The 18,447-nt window shown below is 45.4% G+C and overlaps 1 protein-coding gene across 2 annotated transcripts in view; it reads right to left on the minus strand.

Annotated features, from left to right (window-relative positions):
- The window catches only part of PLPP6 (phospholipid phosphatase 6), a 50,193-nt gene extending 37,984 nt beyond the window's left edge, over positions 1-12,209 (minus strand). Inside the window, exon 1 of one of the 2 annotated variants that reach the window (XM_040407727.1) lies at positions 12,131-12,209. In XM_040407727.1, coding sequence (XP_040263661.1) covers positions 12,131-12,192 — 62 coding nt within the window. In that variant the 5' untranslated portion in view covers positions 12,193-12,209. The remainder of the gene's footprint in view (positions 1-12,130) is intronic. The other variant, XM_040407728.1, reaches the window with a different exon arrangement.
- Between the last annotated feature and the right edge of the window lie 6,238 nt (positions 12,210-18,447).

The following is an 18,447-nucleotide window of genomic DNA, read 5'->3' on the forward strand; positions in this document are numbered from 1 at the left end:
TCCGCCACCTCATCAGGAGCATGCACAGGCGTTGTAGGGAGGTCATACAGGCACGTGGAGGCCACACACACTACTGAGCCTTATTTTGACTTGTTTTAGGGACATTACATCAAAGTTGGATCAGCCTGTAGTGTGTTTTTCCACTTTAATTTTGAGTGTGACTCCAAATCCAGACCTCCATGGGTTGAAAAATTTGATTTCCATTTTTTAATTTGTGTGTGATTTTGTTGTCAGCACATTCAACTATGTAAAGAACAAAGTATTTCAGAAGAATATTTAATTAATTCAGATCTAGGATGTGTTATTTTTGTGTTCCCTTTATTTTTTTGAGCAGTGTACCTTCCTTCTTTTGTTTTTAATTTGGTAATTCCTTGTTTTAGTTTCCTTTTTTCATTTATGTATCTGAAGAATGCCTTCTCGCCTTTTTTCCCTGACTGAGCTAATTTCTCTTCTGCCTGTGCTTTATAAGCTCTTATAACTTGTTTGGCCTCTCTCTGCCTAATCTTATAAAAAAAACTTTTTTTTTTTTTATAATTACTAAAAGCTATCTTTTTGCTTTTAATGATTTTGGCCACTTCTGCTGAGTACAACAGTGGTCTCTTCCTTTTTCTGACAATCCTAATGCAATTTTCTGTTGCCTTCAATAGTGCCACTTTTAAGTAGTCCCATTTCTCCTGGACTCCAATGAAACTGTTCCAATCTGATAGGGACTCGTATACCACTAATCTAATTTTAGAAAAGTCAGTTTTTCTAAAATCTAAAACTTTTGTTTTTGTGTGGTGTGACTCAGTCACTGTACTTATAGTAAACCACACTGACTGGTGATCACTAGATCCCAACCTTTCCCCTACAGTAATATCAGATACCAAATTCCCATTTGTGAATACTAAATCTAAAATGGCCTCCTTCCAGGTTGGCTCCTCAACTACTTGCTGTAGAGATAATCCCAGTAGGGAATTTAGAATATCTGTACTCCTGACAGAACTAGCTATTTTGGTTTTCCAGTTTACATCAGGAAGATTGAAGTCTCCCATAATAATAACTTCCCCCTTCAAGGTCATTTTAGCTATTTCCTCAACTAGTAGATCATCTAATTCTTTGACTTGGCTAGGTGGTCTATATATCACACCTACACGAGTTACCTTATGATTATCAAGCTGCAAGGTAACCCAAACTGACTCTAAATTGTTCTCGCTAACTTGTATCAAATTAGATTTTATGCTATCTTTTACATACAGGGCCACCCCTCCCCCCTTTTTGCCTTCTCTGTCTTTCCTGTATAGAGAGAACCCTGGTATTGTCATATCCCAGTCATTACTCCCATTGAACTACGTCTCAGTAACAGCCACTACATCCCAGCCTGAGGGTAACTATTTCTTACAAATAGCACACCCTTTGTCTTTAGATCTGGAAACCCTTCTACTCTCCTTGGAAACCTAAATATAAAAATAGCCTTATAAGAAACTTAAGCTATAGAGATTTTGGGGTATTCACCCCTCTTACCCCACCACGGTACCGAAGATTCATTGGTGGTCTCAGTGGGTTCTGCGCGCTGCGTCTGTTCCATGATCTCACTCTCTAGTCAGCAAAAAATGGAGACAGATACTGCTAGCTTCTTCTCCAGCTAGCAGTATGAGCTGGCTAAACTTAAAGGGCTTCTGTCACCCCCTAAAGTGATATTTTTTTTTTGGGCTAGTTAAATTAGTTATATAGCGATATCTGAAAATATAATAGTGTTCCTTACTTTGATCCAGCAGTTTAGCCAAAAAACGAAGTTTAATCCTATGCAAATTCGGTCTCTACCAGCAAGTAGGGCAGCTACTTGCTGGTAGCTGCTGCAGAAATCCGCCCCCTCCTCTTGTTGATTGACAGGGCCAGCCGGGATCTCCTCCTCCGGCCAGCCCTGTTGGCGTTTCAAAAATCGCGCGCCCGTGTTGAATCTGCGCAGGCGCTCTGAGATGAGGAGGCTCGTCTCCTCAGAGCTCCCTCAGTGCGCCTGCGCCGATGACATCATCGAAATAGAAGACGTCATCGGCGCAGGCGCACTGAGGGAGTTCTGAGGAGACGAGCCTCCTCATCTCAGAGCGCCTGCGCAGATTCAACACGGGCGCGCGATTTTTGAAACGCCGACAGGGCTGGCCGGAGGAGGAGATCCCGGCTGGCCCTGTCAATCAACAAGAGGAGGGGGCGGATCTCTGCAGCAGCTACCAGCAAGTAGACGCCCTACTTGCTGGTAGAGACCGAATTTGCATAGGATAAAACTTCGTTTTTTGACTAAACTGCTGGATCAAAGTAAGGAACACTATTATATTTTCAGATATCGCTATATAACTAATTTAACTAGCCCAAAAAAAAAAAAAATCACTTTAGTGGGGTGACAGAAACCCTTTAAACTCTGCCGAGCGCGCACCGGCTCCACCCACTTCCGGTCTACAGCATTGTGCTTCCTCCTGCTCCCGAAACCGGAAGTGACGACAGATGCCGGCAGCCGAGCATGCAGACACGGCCACAGAGGTCCGCGCGTCCAGGAGACCTGTAAAACCTCCCGACGGAGAAGAGTCAGAAGTCCAGGCTCTGCAGCGGCTTTCTGAGAAGACTTATGCCGCCGGGTAGGCCCTCCTCATAAGTACTCACAGCTCTCCTTGGCGTGGTTGTGAATCCAAACTCTGTCCCTTAGGACAGGAAACAGAACTGGCGTGAGGGAGGTTGGTACCTCCTTTAAAGTGGTTGTGTTCCTTGTTTCATGTCCTGAGGAGGGGGCGGACGCTATCCAAGGGTGCTGTCATAGGCGAGGTGGGAAAAAAAAATTATTATTAAAGATTCTATGAAACACCTGTTGAGTGAAGTGCTCACTACACCCCTTAAAAATTCCTTGGGTTGTGTAGTTTACAAAATGTGGTCACTTTTTGGTGGTTTTCATTATGGGGATACCTCAGGGTCTCTTCAAATGCAACATGGTGCCCAAAGACCATTCCAGCACAATCTGTCCACCAAAAACCATATGGCGCTCCTTTTGCCTTCTGTGCCCAAACAGCGGTATACGACCACATATGGGGTGTTTCTGCAAACTGCATTATCAAGGTAATAAATATTGAGGTTTGTTTTGTTGTTAACCTTTGATGTGTTCCAGGAAAAAAAATTATTAAAATGGAAAATCTGCTTTAATTCCTGTGGAATACCTAAAAGGTTAACAACATTTCTAAAACCAGTATTGAATAGTTTGAGGGGTGTCATTTCTAAAATGAGGTCATTTATGGGTTGGTTCTATTATGTAAGCCCCACAAAGTGACTTCAGAACTGAACTGACCCTTAAAAAAAGTTGACTTTGGAAATTTTCTTAAAAATTTAAAAAATTCTAAAACCTTCTAACATACTAAAAAAAGAAAATTACATTACTAAAATGATGCCAACATAAAGTAGACATATGGGGAATTTTAATGAATATTTTATGAGGCATCACTATCTGTCTTAAAAGCAGAGAGATTGAATTTAGAAAATGGTGAACTTTTTAAAATTTTCATTAACTTGGATTTTTTATAAATAAAAGGTAAAACGTATTGACTCAAATTACCATTAACATGAAGTACAATATGTCATGAGAAAACAATCTCTGAAGTAAAAGCAGTCCAAAGACACATTTCAGATTTGCAAAATTAGGCCTGGTCACGAAGGGGGTAAATGGCCCGGTCTGGAAGTGGTTAAATAATGAGCTATAGTTTGAATACAAATGACTTTTAACCCCTTAAGGACATAGAGCGTACAGGTACGCCCTTGTGTCCTGGTACTTAAGGACACAGGGCGTACATGTACGCCCTGTGTATTTTCGATCACTGCCGCGCGGCGGGCGGTGATCGGAACCCCGTGCCTGCTCAAATCATTGAGCAGGCACTTGGGGCAAATGCGCCAGGGGGTCCTGTGACTCCCCCATGTGTGCGATCGCAGAAAACCGCAGGTCAATTCAGACCTGCGGTTTGCTGCGCTTTCTGATCAGAAACTTTAGTATTCCTAAAATATATATGTTTCACCCCCCCCCTGCACCCCTGAATGATATTATGGCGGCGGGTGGTGCAGAGGGGGTGTTGCGGGCGGTGCGGCAGGCGGGATCGCGATCCCCCGCACGCCTCCTCTTGAATAATCGTTGGTGGCCAGTGGGTATACCAGGGTGTCAGCACATTGCTGACACCCTGGTATAAACGGCTGACATCTGTGATGCGATGTCAGCCGTTTAACCCTTTCCATACTGCGGTCCATACGGAGCGCTGTATGGAAAAGGTTAACAGCTCAGGGAGCTCCCTCCCTCTCCCATCGGCCCCCAGACAGCCCCCCTCCTTACCCTTCCCCGTCTGCGCAGTTCTGGCCACTACTGAGCAGACGGGGAAGGTTCCCATGGCAACAGGACGCTGTCTCAGGCATCCTGCTGTCCATGGTGCTGAACAGATCTGTGCTAAAGGCATAGATCTGTTCAGACAAAGTGTAAGTAAAACACAGTACAAAACACTATATAGTGTACTGTACTGTAATATACAGACATCAGACCCACTGGATCTTCAAGAACCAAGTGGGTCTGGGTAAAAGAAAAAAAGTGAAAAAAAGTAAAAATCAAAAAACACATTTATCACGGATTAAAAATGAACAAAATAAAATTCCCTACACATGTTTGGTATCGCCGCGTCCGTAACGACCTGATCTATAAAACGGTCATGTTACTTTACCCGAACGGTGAACGCCCAAAAAATCTAAAATAAAAAACTATGATGAAATTGAAATTTTGCCCACCTTACTTCCCAAAAAAGGTAATAAAAGTGATCAAAAAAGTTGCATGTACGCCAAAATTGTAACAATCAAACCGTCATCTCATCCCGCAAAAATCATACCCTACCCAAGATAATCGCCCAAAAACTGAAAAAACTATGGCTCTTAGACTATGGAAACACTAAAACATGATTTTTTTTGTTTCAAAAATGAAATCATTGTGTAAAACTTACATAAATAAAAAAAAGTATACATACTAGGTATCGCCGCGTCCGTATCGACCGGCTCTATAAAAATATCACATGACCTAACCCCTCAGGTGACCACCGTAAATTCTTTTAAATAAAAACGGTGTAAAAAAAGCCATTTTTTGTCATCTTATGTCACAAAAAGTGTAATAGCAAGCAATCAAAAAGTCATATGCACCCCAAAATAGTGCCAATCAAACCGTCATCTCATCCCGCAAAACATGAGACCCTACTTAAGATAATCGACCAAAAACTGAAAAAACTATGTCTCTTAGACTATGGAGACACTAAAACTTTTTTTTGTTTTAAAAATGAAATCATTGTGTAAAACTTACATAAATAAAAAAAATTGTACACATATTAGGTATCGCCGCGTCCGTGACAACCTGCTCTATAAAATTACCACATGATCTAACCTGTCAGATGAATGTTGTAAATAACAACAACAAAAAAAGGTGCCAAAAAAGCTATTTCTTGTTACCTTGCAGCACAAAAAGTGTAATATAGAGCAACCAAAAATCATATGTACCCTAAACTAGTACCAACAAAACTGCCACCCTATCTCGTAGTTTCTAAAATGGGGTCACTTTTTTGGAGTTTCTACTCTAGGGGTGCATCAGGGGGGCTTCAAATGGGACATGGTGTAAATAAACCAGTTCAGCAAAATCTGCCTTCCAAAAACCGTATGGCATTCCTTTCCTTCTGCGCCCTGCCGTGTGCCCGTACAGCAGTTTACGACCACATACTGGGTGTTTCTGTAAACTACAGAATCAGGGCCATAAATAATGAGTTTTGTTTGGCTGTTAACCTTTGCTTTGTAACTGGAAAAAAAATATTAAAATGGAAAATCTGCCAAAAAAGTGAAATTTTGAAATTGTATCTCTATTTTCCATTAAATATTGTGCAACACCTAAAGGGTTAACAAAGTTTGTAAAAATCAGTTTTGAATACCTTGAGGGGTGTAGTTTCTTAGATGGGGTCACTTTTATGGAGTTTCTACTCTAGGGGTGCATCAGGGGGGCTTCAAATGGGACATGGTGTCAAAAAACCAGTCCAGCAAAACCTGCCTTCCAAAAACCAAACAGCGCACCTTTCACTCTACGCCCCGCTGTGTGGCCGTACAGTAGTTTACGGCCACATATGGGGTGTTTCTGTAAACAGCAGAGTCAGGGCAATAAAGATACAGTCTTGTTTGGCTGTTAACCCTTGCTTTGTTAGTGGGACAAAATGGGTTAAAATGGAAAATTAGGCAAAAATATGAAATTCTCAAATTTCATCCCCATTTGCCAATAACTCTTGTGCAACACCTAAAGGGTTAACGAAGTTTGTAAAATCAGTTTTGAATACCTTGAGGGGTGTAGTTTATAGAATGGGGTCATTTTTGGGTGGTTTCTATTATGTAAGCCTCGCAAAGTGACTTCAGAGCTGTAGTGGTCCCTAAAAATTGGGTTTTTGTAAATTTCTGAAAAATTTCAAGATTTGCTTCTAAACTTCTAAGCCTTGTAACATCCCCAAAAAATAAAATATATCATTCCCAAAATAATTCAAACATGAATTAGACATATGGGGAATGTAAAGTCATCACAATTTTTAGGGGTATTACTATGTATTACAGAAGTAGAGAAACTGAAACTTTGAAATTTGCAAATTTTTCCCAATTTTTGGTAAATTAGGTATTTTTTTTATGCAAAAAAAATTTGACTTCATTTTACCAGTGTCATGAAGTACAATATGTGACGAAAAAACTATCTCGGAATGGCCTGGATAAGTTAAAGCGTTTTAAAGTTATCTCCACTTAAAGTGACACTGGTCAGATTTGCAAAAAATGGCCTGGTCCTAAAGTGAAATAAGGCTGTGTCCTTAAGGGGTTAAAACATTTGTACAGTTTTCCCCTAATAAAACTAAAAAGTATATTAAAAAGCCCTGTGTAGTGTCATCAAAAGCTACAAAAGTTATTTTAGTAGTCCAACAAATAAATAAGTTACAAGTGTTTGAACCACTTGCGCTAAATCACAAAACAGTGACTGGTCATTAAGGCCTTTTCAGGCCTGGTCATTAAAGGGTTAACCAATAAGTGCTTTTCCCGCTAGTAAGGCCTCATACACACAACCGTACTGTGTTTTGTGGTCCGCAAAACACGGATACCGCGTGTTCTGCATTTTGCGGAACAGAGTAACGGATGCAGACAGCAAATTGTGTGCTGCCCGCATCTTTTGCGGCCCCATTGAAGTGAACGGGTCCGCCTTTGCGGCTCGGATGCGGATCAAAATAATAGTTGTGTGCATGAGCCCTCAAGGAAAGTGCTTGCCGGTTATTGCAGGACCCCTATATCTGGGGGGCAGGAGGCGGTAATAGCCAGTGAGCACCATCCTGTGCAGTGAAGGAAAGTGCTTACTGGTTATTGCAGGACCCCTATATCTTGGGGGCAGGAGGCAGTAAGAACCAGTGAGCGCTGTCCTCTGCAGTGAAGGAAAGTGCTTACTGCTTATTACAGGGCCCCTATATCTTGGGGGCAGGAGGCAGTAAGAACCAGTGAGCGACGTCCTCTGCAGTGAAGGAAAGTGCTTACTGGTTATTGCAGGGCCCCTATATCTTGGGGGCAGGAGGCGGTAATAACCAGTGAGCGCTGTCCTCTGCAGTGAAGGAAAGTGCTTACTGGTTATTGCAGGGCCCCTATAACTGGGGGCAGGAGGTGGTAATAACCAGTGAGCACCGTCGTCTGCAGTGAAGGAAAGTGCTTACTGGTTACTGCAGGACCCCTATAACTGGGGGCAGGAGGTAGTAATAATCAGTGAGCGACGTCCTCTGCAGTGAAGGAAAGAACTTACTGGTTATTGCAGGACCCCTATATCTTGGGGGCAGGAGGTGGTAATAACCAGTGAGCGACGTCCTCTGCAGTGAAGGAAAGTGCTTACTGGTTATTGCAGGGCCCCTATAACTGGGGGCAGGAGGTGGTAATAACCAGTGAGCGCCGTCCTCTGCAGTGAAGGAAAGTGCTTACTGGTTACTGCAGGACCCCTATAACTGGGGGCAGGAGGTGGTAATAACCAGTGAGCGCTGTCCTCTGCAGTGAAGGAAAGTACTTACTGGTTATTGCAGGACCCCTATAACGGGGGGCAGGAGGCGGTAATAACCAGTGAGCGACGTCCTCTGCAGTGAAGGAAAGTGCTTACTGGTTATTGCAGGACCCCTATATCTTGGGGGCAGGAGGTGGTAATAATCAGTGAGCGCTGTCCTCTGCAGTGAAGGAAAGTGTTTACTGGTTATTGCAGGGCCCCTATAACTGGGGGCAGGAGGTGGTAATCAGTGAGCGACGTCCTCTGCAGTGAAGGAAAGTACTTACTGGTTATTGTAGGACCCCTATAACTGGGGGCAGGAGGTGGTAATAACCAGTGAGCACCGTCGTCTGCAGTAAAGGAAAATGCTTACTGGTTACTGCAGGGCCCCTATAACTGGGGGCAGGAGGTGGTAATAACCAGTGAGCGCTGTCCTCTGCAGTGAAGGAAAGTACTTACTAGGGATCGACCGATTATCGGTTTTACCGATATTATCGGCCGATATTGAGGATTTTGAACCTTATCGGTATCGGCATCTATTTTGCCGATATTCCGATAACGTATTGGGAACACAGAACGCGCTGCTGACAGCGCGTTCTGTGTTCCCTCCGCAGCACAGGGGAGAAGGAAGCAGTGTCTCCCTCCCCCTGTGCTGCTGCTGCCGCTGCCGCCAATGGCAGGAGAGGAGACAAGAGGAGGGGAGGGGCTGTGGCCGCTGCGCCACCAATGAAGATGAGTCTTTCATTAATTCATATACAGGAGGCGGGAGCTGGCTGCAGAATCACATAGCCGGCTCCCGACCTCTATGAACGGCAGCTGCGGTCCGCGGTAGTTAACCCCTTAGGTGCCGCGGATCGCAGCTACCGCTCATAGAGGTCGGGAGCCGGCTATGTGACTCTGCAGCCAGCTCCCGCCTCCTGTATATGAAAGAGAGGTATCTTCATTGGTGGCGCAGTGCGCCGCCCCCCCCCCCCAAGCCCCCTAGTATTAATCATTAGTGGCGCAGTGCGCCCCCCACCCCCATCCCAGTAGTAAAAACATTGGTGGCGCAGTGCGCCCCCCCCCCCCCCCCCCCCGCAGTATTAATCATTGGTGGCAGTGGCCACAGGATCCCCTCTCCCCTGCTCCTCCGATCGGAGCCCCAGCTGTGTAAGCCTGGGGCTCCGATCGGTTACCATGGCAGCCAGGACGCTATTGAAGCCCTGGCTGCCATGGTAAGCTCCATGCTGCTGTGTGCACAAAGCACACAGCACACAGCAGCAGGGACAGTGTGAGCTCCTATTCACCCTGATAGAGCTCTATCAGGGTGAATAGGACAAGGGTTCTAGTCCCTAAGGGGGCTAAAAGTTAGTAAAAAAAAAAAAAATATTAAGTATAAATGAAAAAGATTTACAAAAAAAATAAAATAATAATACACGTTAACAATAAACATTAATTTTCAGCAGATTTGTGTAGGAAAATTTTTTTTCCCTCAAAAATAAAAATACCCAGAATATAGGTATAAATTATCGGCTATCGGCCTGAAAGTTGACAAATTATCGGTATCGGCCTTAAAAAATCAATATCGGTCGATCCCTAGTACTTACTGGTTATTGCAGGGCCCCTATATCTTGGGGGCAGGAGGCAGTAATAACCAGTGAGCGCTGTCCTCTGCAGTGACGGAAAGTGCTTACTGGTTACTGCAGGGCCCCTATAACTGGGGGCAGGAGGTGGTAATAACCAGTGAGCGCTGTCCTCTGCAGTGAAGGAAAGTGCTTACTGGTTATTGCAGGGCCCCTATAACTGGGGGCAGGAGGTGGTAATAACCAGTGAGCGCTGTCCTCTGCAGTGACGGAAAGTGCTTACTGGTTATTGCAGGACCCCTATAACTGCAGTGCTCCAGACAAAAAAAAAAAATACCTAGTAGCCATTGGCTCCTGAACTGAAAAATTTGCCAAATTACATTTATTGTCGCCAAATCGAAACCAAATCAAAATTTTGGTATCGTGACAACGCTACACCGATCAGATAGACGTAGGGTTGTTTAGATACCAAAATTTTGATTGGCTTTCGACACCATAAAAAAGTATTGCGATACTCAATACCACGCGGAAAAAAAAAAATATAAATCTGCTTGCATTCTGCATTTAATGAAACGTTCGGCCCATAATAGAACCGTCCTATCCTATTTTTTGGGGTGACAAGGTGACTAAAAAATGGCGAATCGCATGGTTTTCATTTATTTATTTCTGTTACGGCGCTCACCGCATAGGAGATATTTTTTAATAATTTAATAGTTTGGACTTTTCGGACGCAGCGCTATGTACCGTATTTTTCTCCCCATAAGACGCACTTTTTCTCCCCCCAAAATGGGGGAAAAATGCCCCTGCATCTTATGGGGCGAATGCTGACAGTTTAACATCGCAGGATGCGATGTACGAGCGAGCGGGGAGGAGCTGGGGGCCGGCAATAGCGGCAGGGCGGTGCAGTCAGTGTACTATAGCCCCGCCGCTCCAGTGCTGCAATATTCAAATATAAAATGTCTTATTCAATTAAAACTGATTATACATGCCCCCTCACTGCTATTATTACCATACATCCTAACAGCTTCAGTAGAATGCAGGCAGGCAGGCCGGGCGGGCGGCAGCATAACTCCCTGATGTCACGTGCCTGCGCCGCCTACTTTATGAATGAAGCAGGCGGCGCAGGCAAGTGACGTCAGTGAGTGACACGCCGGCCGCCCGGCCTGCCTGCCTGCATTGTACAGAAGCTGTTAGGATGTATGGTAATATTAGGAGTGAGGGGGCATGTATAATCAGTTTTAATTGAATAAGACATTTTATATTTGTATACTGTAGCGGCGGGGGATCTGTGGATGACAGTTTTATGGGGAACATCCGTGGATGGCACAGTTATGGGCTGGGGGGGGTCTGTGGATGGCACGGTTATGGGGTGGGGGGTCTGTGGATGGCACATATATAACAGTGTCCGTCATCCACAGATCCCCCCCATAACAGTGTCCGTCATCCACAGATCCCCCCCATAACAGTGTCCGTCATCCACAGATCCCCCCCCATAACAGTGTCCGTCATCCACAGATCCCCCCCATAACAGTGTCCGTCATCCACAGATCCCCCCCATAACAGTGTCCGTCATCCACAGATCCCCCCCATAACAGTGTCCGTCATCCACAGATCCCCCCCATAACAGTGTCCGTCATCCACAGATCCCCCCCATAACAGTGTCCGTCATCCACAGATCCCCCCCATAACAGTGTCCGTCATCCACAGATCCCCCCATAACAGTGTCCGTCATCCACAGATCCCCCCCATAACAGTGTCCGTCATCCACAGATCCCCCCCATAACAGTGTCCGTCATCCACAGATCCCCCCATAACAGTGTCCGTATTCCACAGATCCCCCCCCATAACAGTGTCCGTCATCCACAGATGAGAGCGAGAGGCCACAGAGGATTAGGAGGCGGTGCAGAAGTCTGGAAAGGCGGCGCTGGGCACGAACGGCGGTGGGTGCGGCCGGCACCTTGCATGCCTTGACATCCCCTTGGGCACCTTATTTCTTTGAGTGACAGGTTAGTAAAACCTGTTTTTTAGCAAAATAAGGCTACGGATCACATTTAGAAGCCCACATTAGGAATCCTGATGAGGCCCTGAACATCAGCATATGTTTAGCTGACAGGGGTGAAACCTGGTGAATCCCTTTAAAAACTATAACTTGTCCTCTGCAAAAAAAATAAGACCTCATACAAGTACATTGATGAAAAATATAAAAAAAAGTTATAGCTCTTGGAATGCAATTTTACAAAAATGTGCGTGTCCACTAAGGGGTTAATACAACCAGATCCGGCGAAAACGGATCCATTAACAGCACAGATTGTGAAACAGAACAGAAAAAAAAAGTTATGGCTCTTGAAAGACAAAGAAAAAAATGAAAGCGCAAAAAGACTGTCCCAGTCCTTATGGGGTTAACAGAGACAAGACATGCACAGAGATAGAGAGCATACATGACAGATGGGTGACACCGCTGGCATATGCAGCAGTAGAAAGTGATCCATGTATGGGCTGGGGGCCCACTGACCTCGGGGTAAAGCACCTGTGCCGCAATCCAGACACCACTTCCGGCAACCAAGTCATCTGCATTAAACCTAGAATGAATTGGCTTCTCTGAGGGCATGACGTCATGGGATCATGTGACTGCTTCTTCCCGCCCCTTACGGACTTGCCAGATGCAGGAAAATAGCTGTAAAAAAAAGCAAGAGCAGGGAGAGTGCAGGCCCTTTTACTGTGGTCAGTGATTTCTGGTGGGGGCTTTATTTTTATGTAGTTTGTAGGGGAGTATATAAGGGGTCTGAGAGCTGCTAGAAGGCTACATACTATGGTAGTGACTAGAATGGAGTTGCTCCTGGCAGGTATGATGATGTCAGAGGAAGAGGCGGAGTCTCGTTATCCAGGGGGCGGGGCCTCGGGATCTGCTGGAGATTCTACAGAGCAGGTTGTTGGAGAGAGGAGCAGAGGCTGCAGGAGGCGGCTGTGTGGATGAGGACATGACTGTTCTTTTTACTTGGGGGGGATTTTTACAGGGGCTGAAGGGAGGGGGAATAATCCTTGTACTGGAGACTATGTTTGGAGGGGGGGGGATTTAATTACATGGGACTATATGTTGGAGGGACTGAAGGTAGGGGAGAATGACATTTTACATGGGACTGTATGCTGGAGGTATCTGTGGGGGTGATATCATTTACATAGGACTGTATGCTGGAGGTGCTGAAGACAGGGGGAGTGATGTATTTTACATCGGACTCTACGCTGGAGGGGTTGAAGGTAGGGGGAATGTATTTTACATGTCTGGAGGGGCTGAAGGCAGGGGAGTGATGTATTTTACATGGGACTGTAAGCTGGAGGGGCTGATGGTAGGGGGGTGACGTATTTTCATGGGACTGTATGTTGAAGGGGCTGAAGACAGTGGGAGTGATGTATTTTACATGGGACTGTAACGCTGTGGCCGCTGCGCCACTAATGAGAAGAGAGGAGTAGGGGACGGGCTGTGGCCATTGCGCCACCAATGAGACTTGCCTTCTTAATACAAATATAGACTGCGGTTGCTGACCACATCACATAGCTGGTCTCAATAACAGGAAGCAGTGATCCCGCGAACCGTGGAAATTAAAGGGCTTCTGTCAGCCCACTAAACCGGTTTTTTTTTGTTTTTGTTTTTTTTGCTTAATAATAACCCCTACACTGCGATTTATCCATACATAAGTAAAATAATAATTTTGGTTCAGTAGAATTTGCTAAAACCCTATTTTTATAATATGTAAATTACCTTGCTACCAGCAAGTAGGGCGCCTACTTGCTGGTAGCAGCCGCATCCTCCGATGGTAATGACGCCCCCTCTGCTTCTTGATTGACAGGGCCAGCGGACGGGATCTTTCTTCGCTGGCCCTGCCTATTTTCATTCAATATCTGGCGCCTGCGCCGCGGCCGTACCTATCTTCAATCGGCGCAGGCGCACTGAGAGGCGGCCACTCACTCGGCCGCTTCATCCTCAATGCGCCTGCGCCGATGACGTCACATCTACACCCGGCGCAGGCGCATTGAGGATGAAGCGGCCGAGTGAGTGGCCGCCTCTCAGTGCGCCTGCGCCGATTGAAGATGGGTACGGCCGCGGCGCAGGCGCCAGATATTGAATGAAAATAGGCAGGGCCAGCGAAGAAAGATCCCGTCCGCTGGCCCTGTCAATCAACAAGCAGAGGGGGCGTCATTACCATCGGAGGATGCGGCTGCTACCAGCAAGTAGCCGCCCTACTTGCTGGTAGCAAGGTAATTTACATATTATAAAAATAAGGTTTTAGCAAATTCTACTGAACCAAAATTAATTTTTTACTTATGTATGGATAAATCGCAGTGTAGGGGTTATTATTAAGCAAAAAAAAAAAAACGGTTTAGTGGGCTGACAGAAGCCCTTTAACCCCTCAGGTGTGGCACCTAAGGGGTTAATTGGCACTGTGCAGAGGGATCCCTGTCATTGAGGCCAGGTGGCGGCTGTGTGATAAGGCCGGCACCCGCAGTCTATATTTGTATTAAGAGGCTAATTAAATTCAGTGGTGGTGCAATGTGCCCCCGCACCCCCCAGTACTAGAATCATTGGTGGCCCAGTCCCCTCCCCTCCTCATTGGTGGTGCAGTGGTAGCTACTGATCGGAGCCCCAGCAGTGAAATTGCAGGGCTCCGATCAGTTACCATGGCAGCCAGGACGCTGCTGAAGCCTTCCATAGTTGTCATGGTAAGCTCTCTGCTGCCGTATGCGCAAAGCCTAGGGCAGCAGGGAAAGAGAAGTCCTATTCACTCTAATAGAGCTCTATTAAGGTGACTAGGGCAAGAGTACTAGCTCATAAGGGGGCTAATAGTTATTAACCTCTTCAGGACACAGGGCGTACAGGTACGCCCTGATGTCCTGGTACTTAAAGGGGTTGTCCGTGTTCAGAGCTGAACCCGGACATCCCTCCATTTTCACCCCGGCAGCCCCCCCGACTTGAGCATCGGAGCAGGTTATGCTCCGATGCTCTCCTTTGCCCTGCGCTAAATTGCACAGGGCAAAGGCATTTTTAGGAGTTCCGGTGACGTACTGGGGCTCTCCATGGGGCTGACAGGAACCCCGGTGACATCACCGACACTGATGGGCGGGATTTAGCTGTGCCCTAGCCAGTAAAACGCCTAGGGCAGAGCTAAAGCCCGCCCCTCAGAGCCGGTGACTTCACCGAACACACTGCCGGGCGGAAGTTACCGCCCGGCAGTGTGTTATTGAAAACAAAAAAGCCTGTGCCCTGCGCAATTTAGCGCGAGGCACGGGAGCGCATCAGAGCATGAGATGCTCCGATGCTAGCCTCAGGGGGGCTGTCTGGGTGAAAATAAGGTTAAGCTCTGAACCCGGACAACCCCTTTAAGGACACAGTGTATTTCCGATCACTGCCGCGCGGCGGGCGGTGATCGGAAGCCGATGCCTGCTCAAATCATTGAGCAGGCACCTCGGCTAAATGCGTGGGGGAATCCCGTGATTCAGACCTGCGGTTTGCGGCTTTTTATTGTGCGGGCGGCGGCAGTGCCATCGGGTCCCCATGGGGCTGTAGGGGGGACCCGATGGCATGGAAGGCAGCGCGATGCCTTCCGGTGATGAGCCTGTGAGATCCAGCCCCCTGGATCTCACAGGCCGGAAGCTGTATGAGTAATGCACACAGTATTACTCATACAGCCAATGCATTCCAATAGAGAAGTATTGGAATGCATTGTAAAGGATTAGACCCCCAAAAGTTGAAGTCCCAAAGTGGGACAAAAAATAAAGTGAAAAAAAGTTGAAAAATAAAGTTTTCCCCCCAAAAAAATTAAGTTTCAAGTAAAAATAAACAAAAACGGCATTTTCCCCAAAAAAAAAAAAAAAAAAAAAAGGGGGGGGGGGGGGAATAGACATATTAGGTATAGCCGCGTGCGTATCGACCGGCTCTATAAACATATAACATGACCTAACCCCTCAGATGAACACCGTAAAAAATAAAAACTGTGCTAAATAAACCATTTTTTTGTCACCTTACATCACAAAAAGTACAACAGCAAGCGATCAAAAAGGCATACGCCCACAAAAATGGTACCAATTTAAGTCACCTCATCCCGCAAAAAATGTGCCCCTACCTGAGACAATCGCCCAAAAAAAAAAAAAAACTATGGCTCAGAATATAGAGACACTAAAACATAATTTTTTTTTTGTTTTAAAAAAGCTGTTATTGTGTAAAACTTACATAAATAAATAAAAAAGTATACATATTAGGTATCGCCGTGTCCGTATCGACCAGCTCTATAAAAATATCCCATGACCTAACCCCTCAGATAAACACCATAAAAAATAAAAACTATGCTAAATAAACCATTTTTTGTCACCTTACATCACAAAAAGTGTAATAGCAAGCGATCATAAAGTCATATGCACCCCAAAATAGTTCCAATCAAACCGTAATCTCATCCCGCAAAAATTATACCCTACGCAAGATAATCGCCCAAAAACTGAAAAAAACCTCAGACTATGCAGGGCTCCAGATGGCGACCAAAATGGTCGCCAATGCGACTTGGAATTGCAAAATGGCGACAAGACTTTGTAGTCTTGTCGCCATTTGCGCCTAAACCCTCCGCTGCTCTGCCTCTAAGAAGAAAAGGCTTTCATCCAGCAGAGACACGCTGCAGCCGTCTGCTGGATGAAGATCCGCTCGCTCACACTACTCGGCATAGAGAGGTGGTTACCAGTGTATCACTATACTACGGCGGCAGCAGGAAGCGCACGGCGTCATAGCAACCAATGACGCCGTGCGCTCCTGCACTCAGCAGGACTCCGGGCCGGGATCTACGGCGGCAGCAGGAAGCGCACGGCGTCATAGCAACCAATGACGCCGTGCGCTCCTGCACTCAGCAGGACTCCGGGCCGGGATCTCACAGACGTCGTGTGAATTCGGCACTCCTACATCGCAAATCCTGTCAAGCTCCTAGCAGACCTTGGACTCCAGTTTTCCCTCACAACGAACTGATGTGACTAACAAGTCTCAAATTTTGCCGCTTACCCCCTCGCTGCCTGGTTCTTTGGTTTCCAACACCTCAAGTGCCTTGGAATCCAGCCCCATCCACAAAGGCCCCCCTTTTCAGGGACCAGTCCATAGTGTCCTTCCTCCAGACACACCACCTGATCCCCCAAGAACAGACACATTATCCCATCAATGGACCCTTCTGCCTCAGAAACAGAACCAGAGGCGTCTCCACTGAAAAAGTGCAGACTCCTAACATTCCCTCTGAGATCGCTAATGGAGCTTCTCCAAACATTCTCCCCTGGATGGGCTCCCCTCACCCATCCAGCAAAGTAAATCATCCTGAATCAATGGATCTTTCTAAGGGCAAAGAACAGGGCTACAGGTTCAATGGTCGCTCTCGGGCTGAGAGACCTTATAGTCGTAGGTCACGTGGTGATAGGTTATCCAGCTCCAGATACTCAGACTTCGGCCTCTTGCACACGACCGTATTCATTTCGCAGTCTGCAAAAAATGGTTCTGCATAAAATCCGGATGACGTCCGTGTGCATTCTGTATTTTGCGGAACGGATCAGCCGGGCCCCTAATAGAACAATCCTCTCCTTGTCCGTAATGCGGACAATAATAGGACATGTTCTATTTTTTTGCGGAACAGAAGAACGGACATACAGAAACAGAAAGCACACGGAGTAACTTCCGTTTATTTTGCGGACCCATTGAAATGAATGGTTCTGTATACGGCCTGCAAAAAAAACAACGAATGGAATGGACATGGAAAGAATATACACGTTCGTGTGCATGAGGCCTTAGATGGCTTATATGCTCCTAAGCATCCCAGCTATATTATATATATATATTTTAAATTTGGCGACTAAAAATTTCATTTGGCGACTAAAAATTTCAGGTTAGGAGCCAATGGCTCCTTCATATTTTTTTTAGTCTGGAGCCCTGCTATGGAAACACTAAAACATGTTTTATTTTGTTTAAAAAATGAAATCATTGTGTAAAACTTACATAAATAAAAAAAATTGTATACATATTAGGTATTGCCGCGTCCGTGACAACCTGCTCTATAAAAATACCACATGATCTAACCTGTCAGATGAATGTTGTAAATAAAATTAAAAAAACTGTGCCAAAACAGCTATTTCTTGTTTACCAAAAATCATATGTACCCTAAACTAGTACCAACAAAACTTCCACCCTATCCTGTAGTTTCTAAAATGGAGTCACTTTTTTGGAGTTTCTACTCTAGGGGTGCATCAGGGGGGCTTCAAATGGGACATGGTGTCAAAAAACCAGTCCAGCAAAATCTGCCTTCCAAAAACCGTATGGCATTCCTTTCCTTCTGCGCCCTGCCGTGTGCCTGTACAGCATTTTATGACCACATATGGGGTGTTTCTGTAAACTACAGAATCAGGGCCATAAATAATGAGTTTTGTTTGGCTGTTAACCCTTGCTTTGTAACTGGAAAAAAATTATTAAAATGGAAAATCTGCCAAAAAAGTGAAATTTTGAAATTGTATCTCTATTTTCCATTAATTCTTGTGGAACACCTAATATGTTAACAACGTTTGTAAAATCAGTTTTGAATACCTTGAGGGGTGTAGTTTCCAGAATGGGGTCATTTTTGGGTGGTTTCTATTATGTAAGCCTCACAAAGTGACTTCAGACCTGAACTGGTCCTTAAAAAGTTGGTTTTTGAAAATTTCTGAGAAATTTCAAGATTTACTTCTAAACTTCTAAGCCTTGTTACGTCCCCCAAAAATAAAATGTCATTCCCAAAATGATCCTAACATGAAGTAGACATATGGGGAATGTAAAGTAATAACTGT

The sequence above is a fragment of the Bufo bufo genome, chromosome 9, assembly GCF_905171765.1.
Source record: "Bufo bufo chromosome 9, aBufBuf1.1, whole genome shotgun sequence".
Lineage (NCBI taxonomy): Eukaryota > Metazoa > Chordata > Amphibia > Anura > Bufonidae > Bufo > Bufo bufo.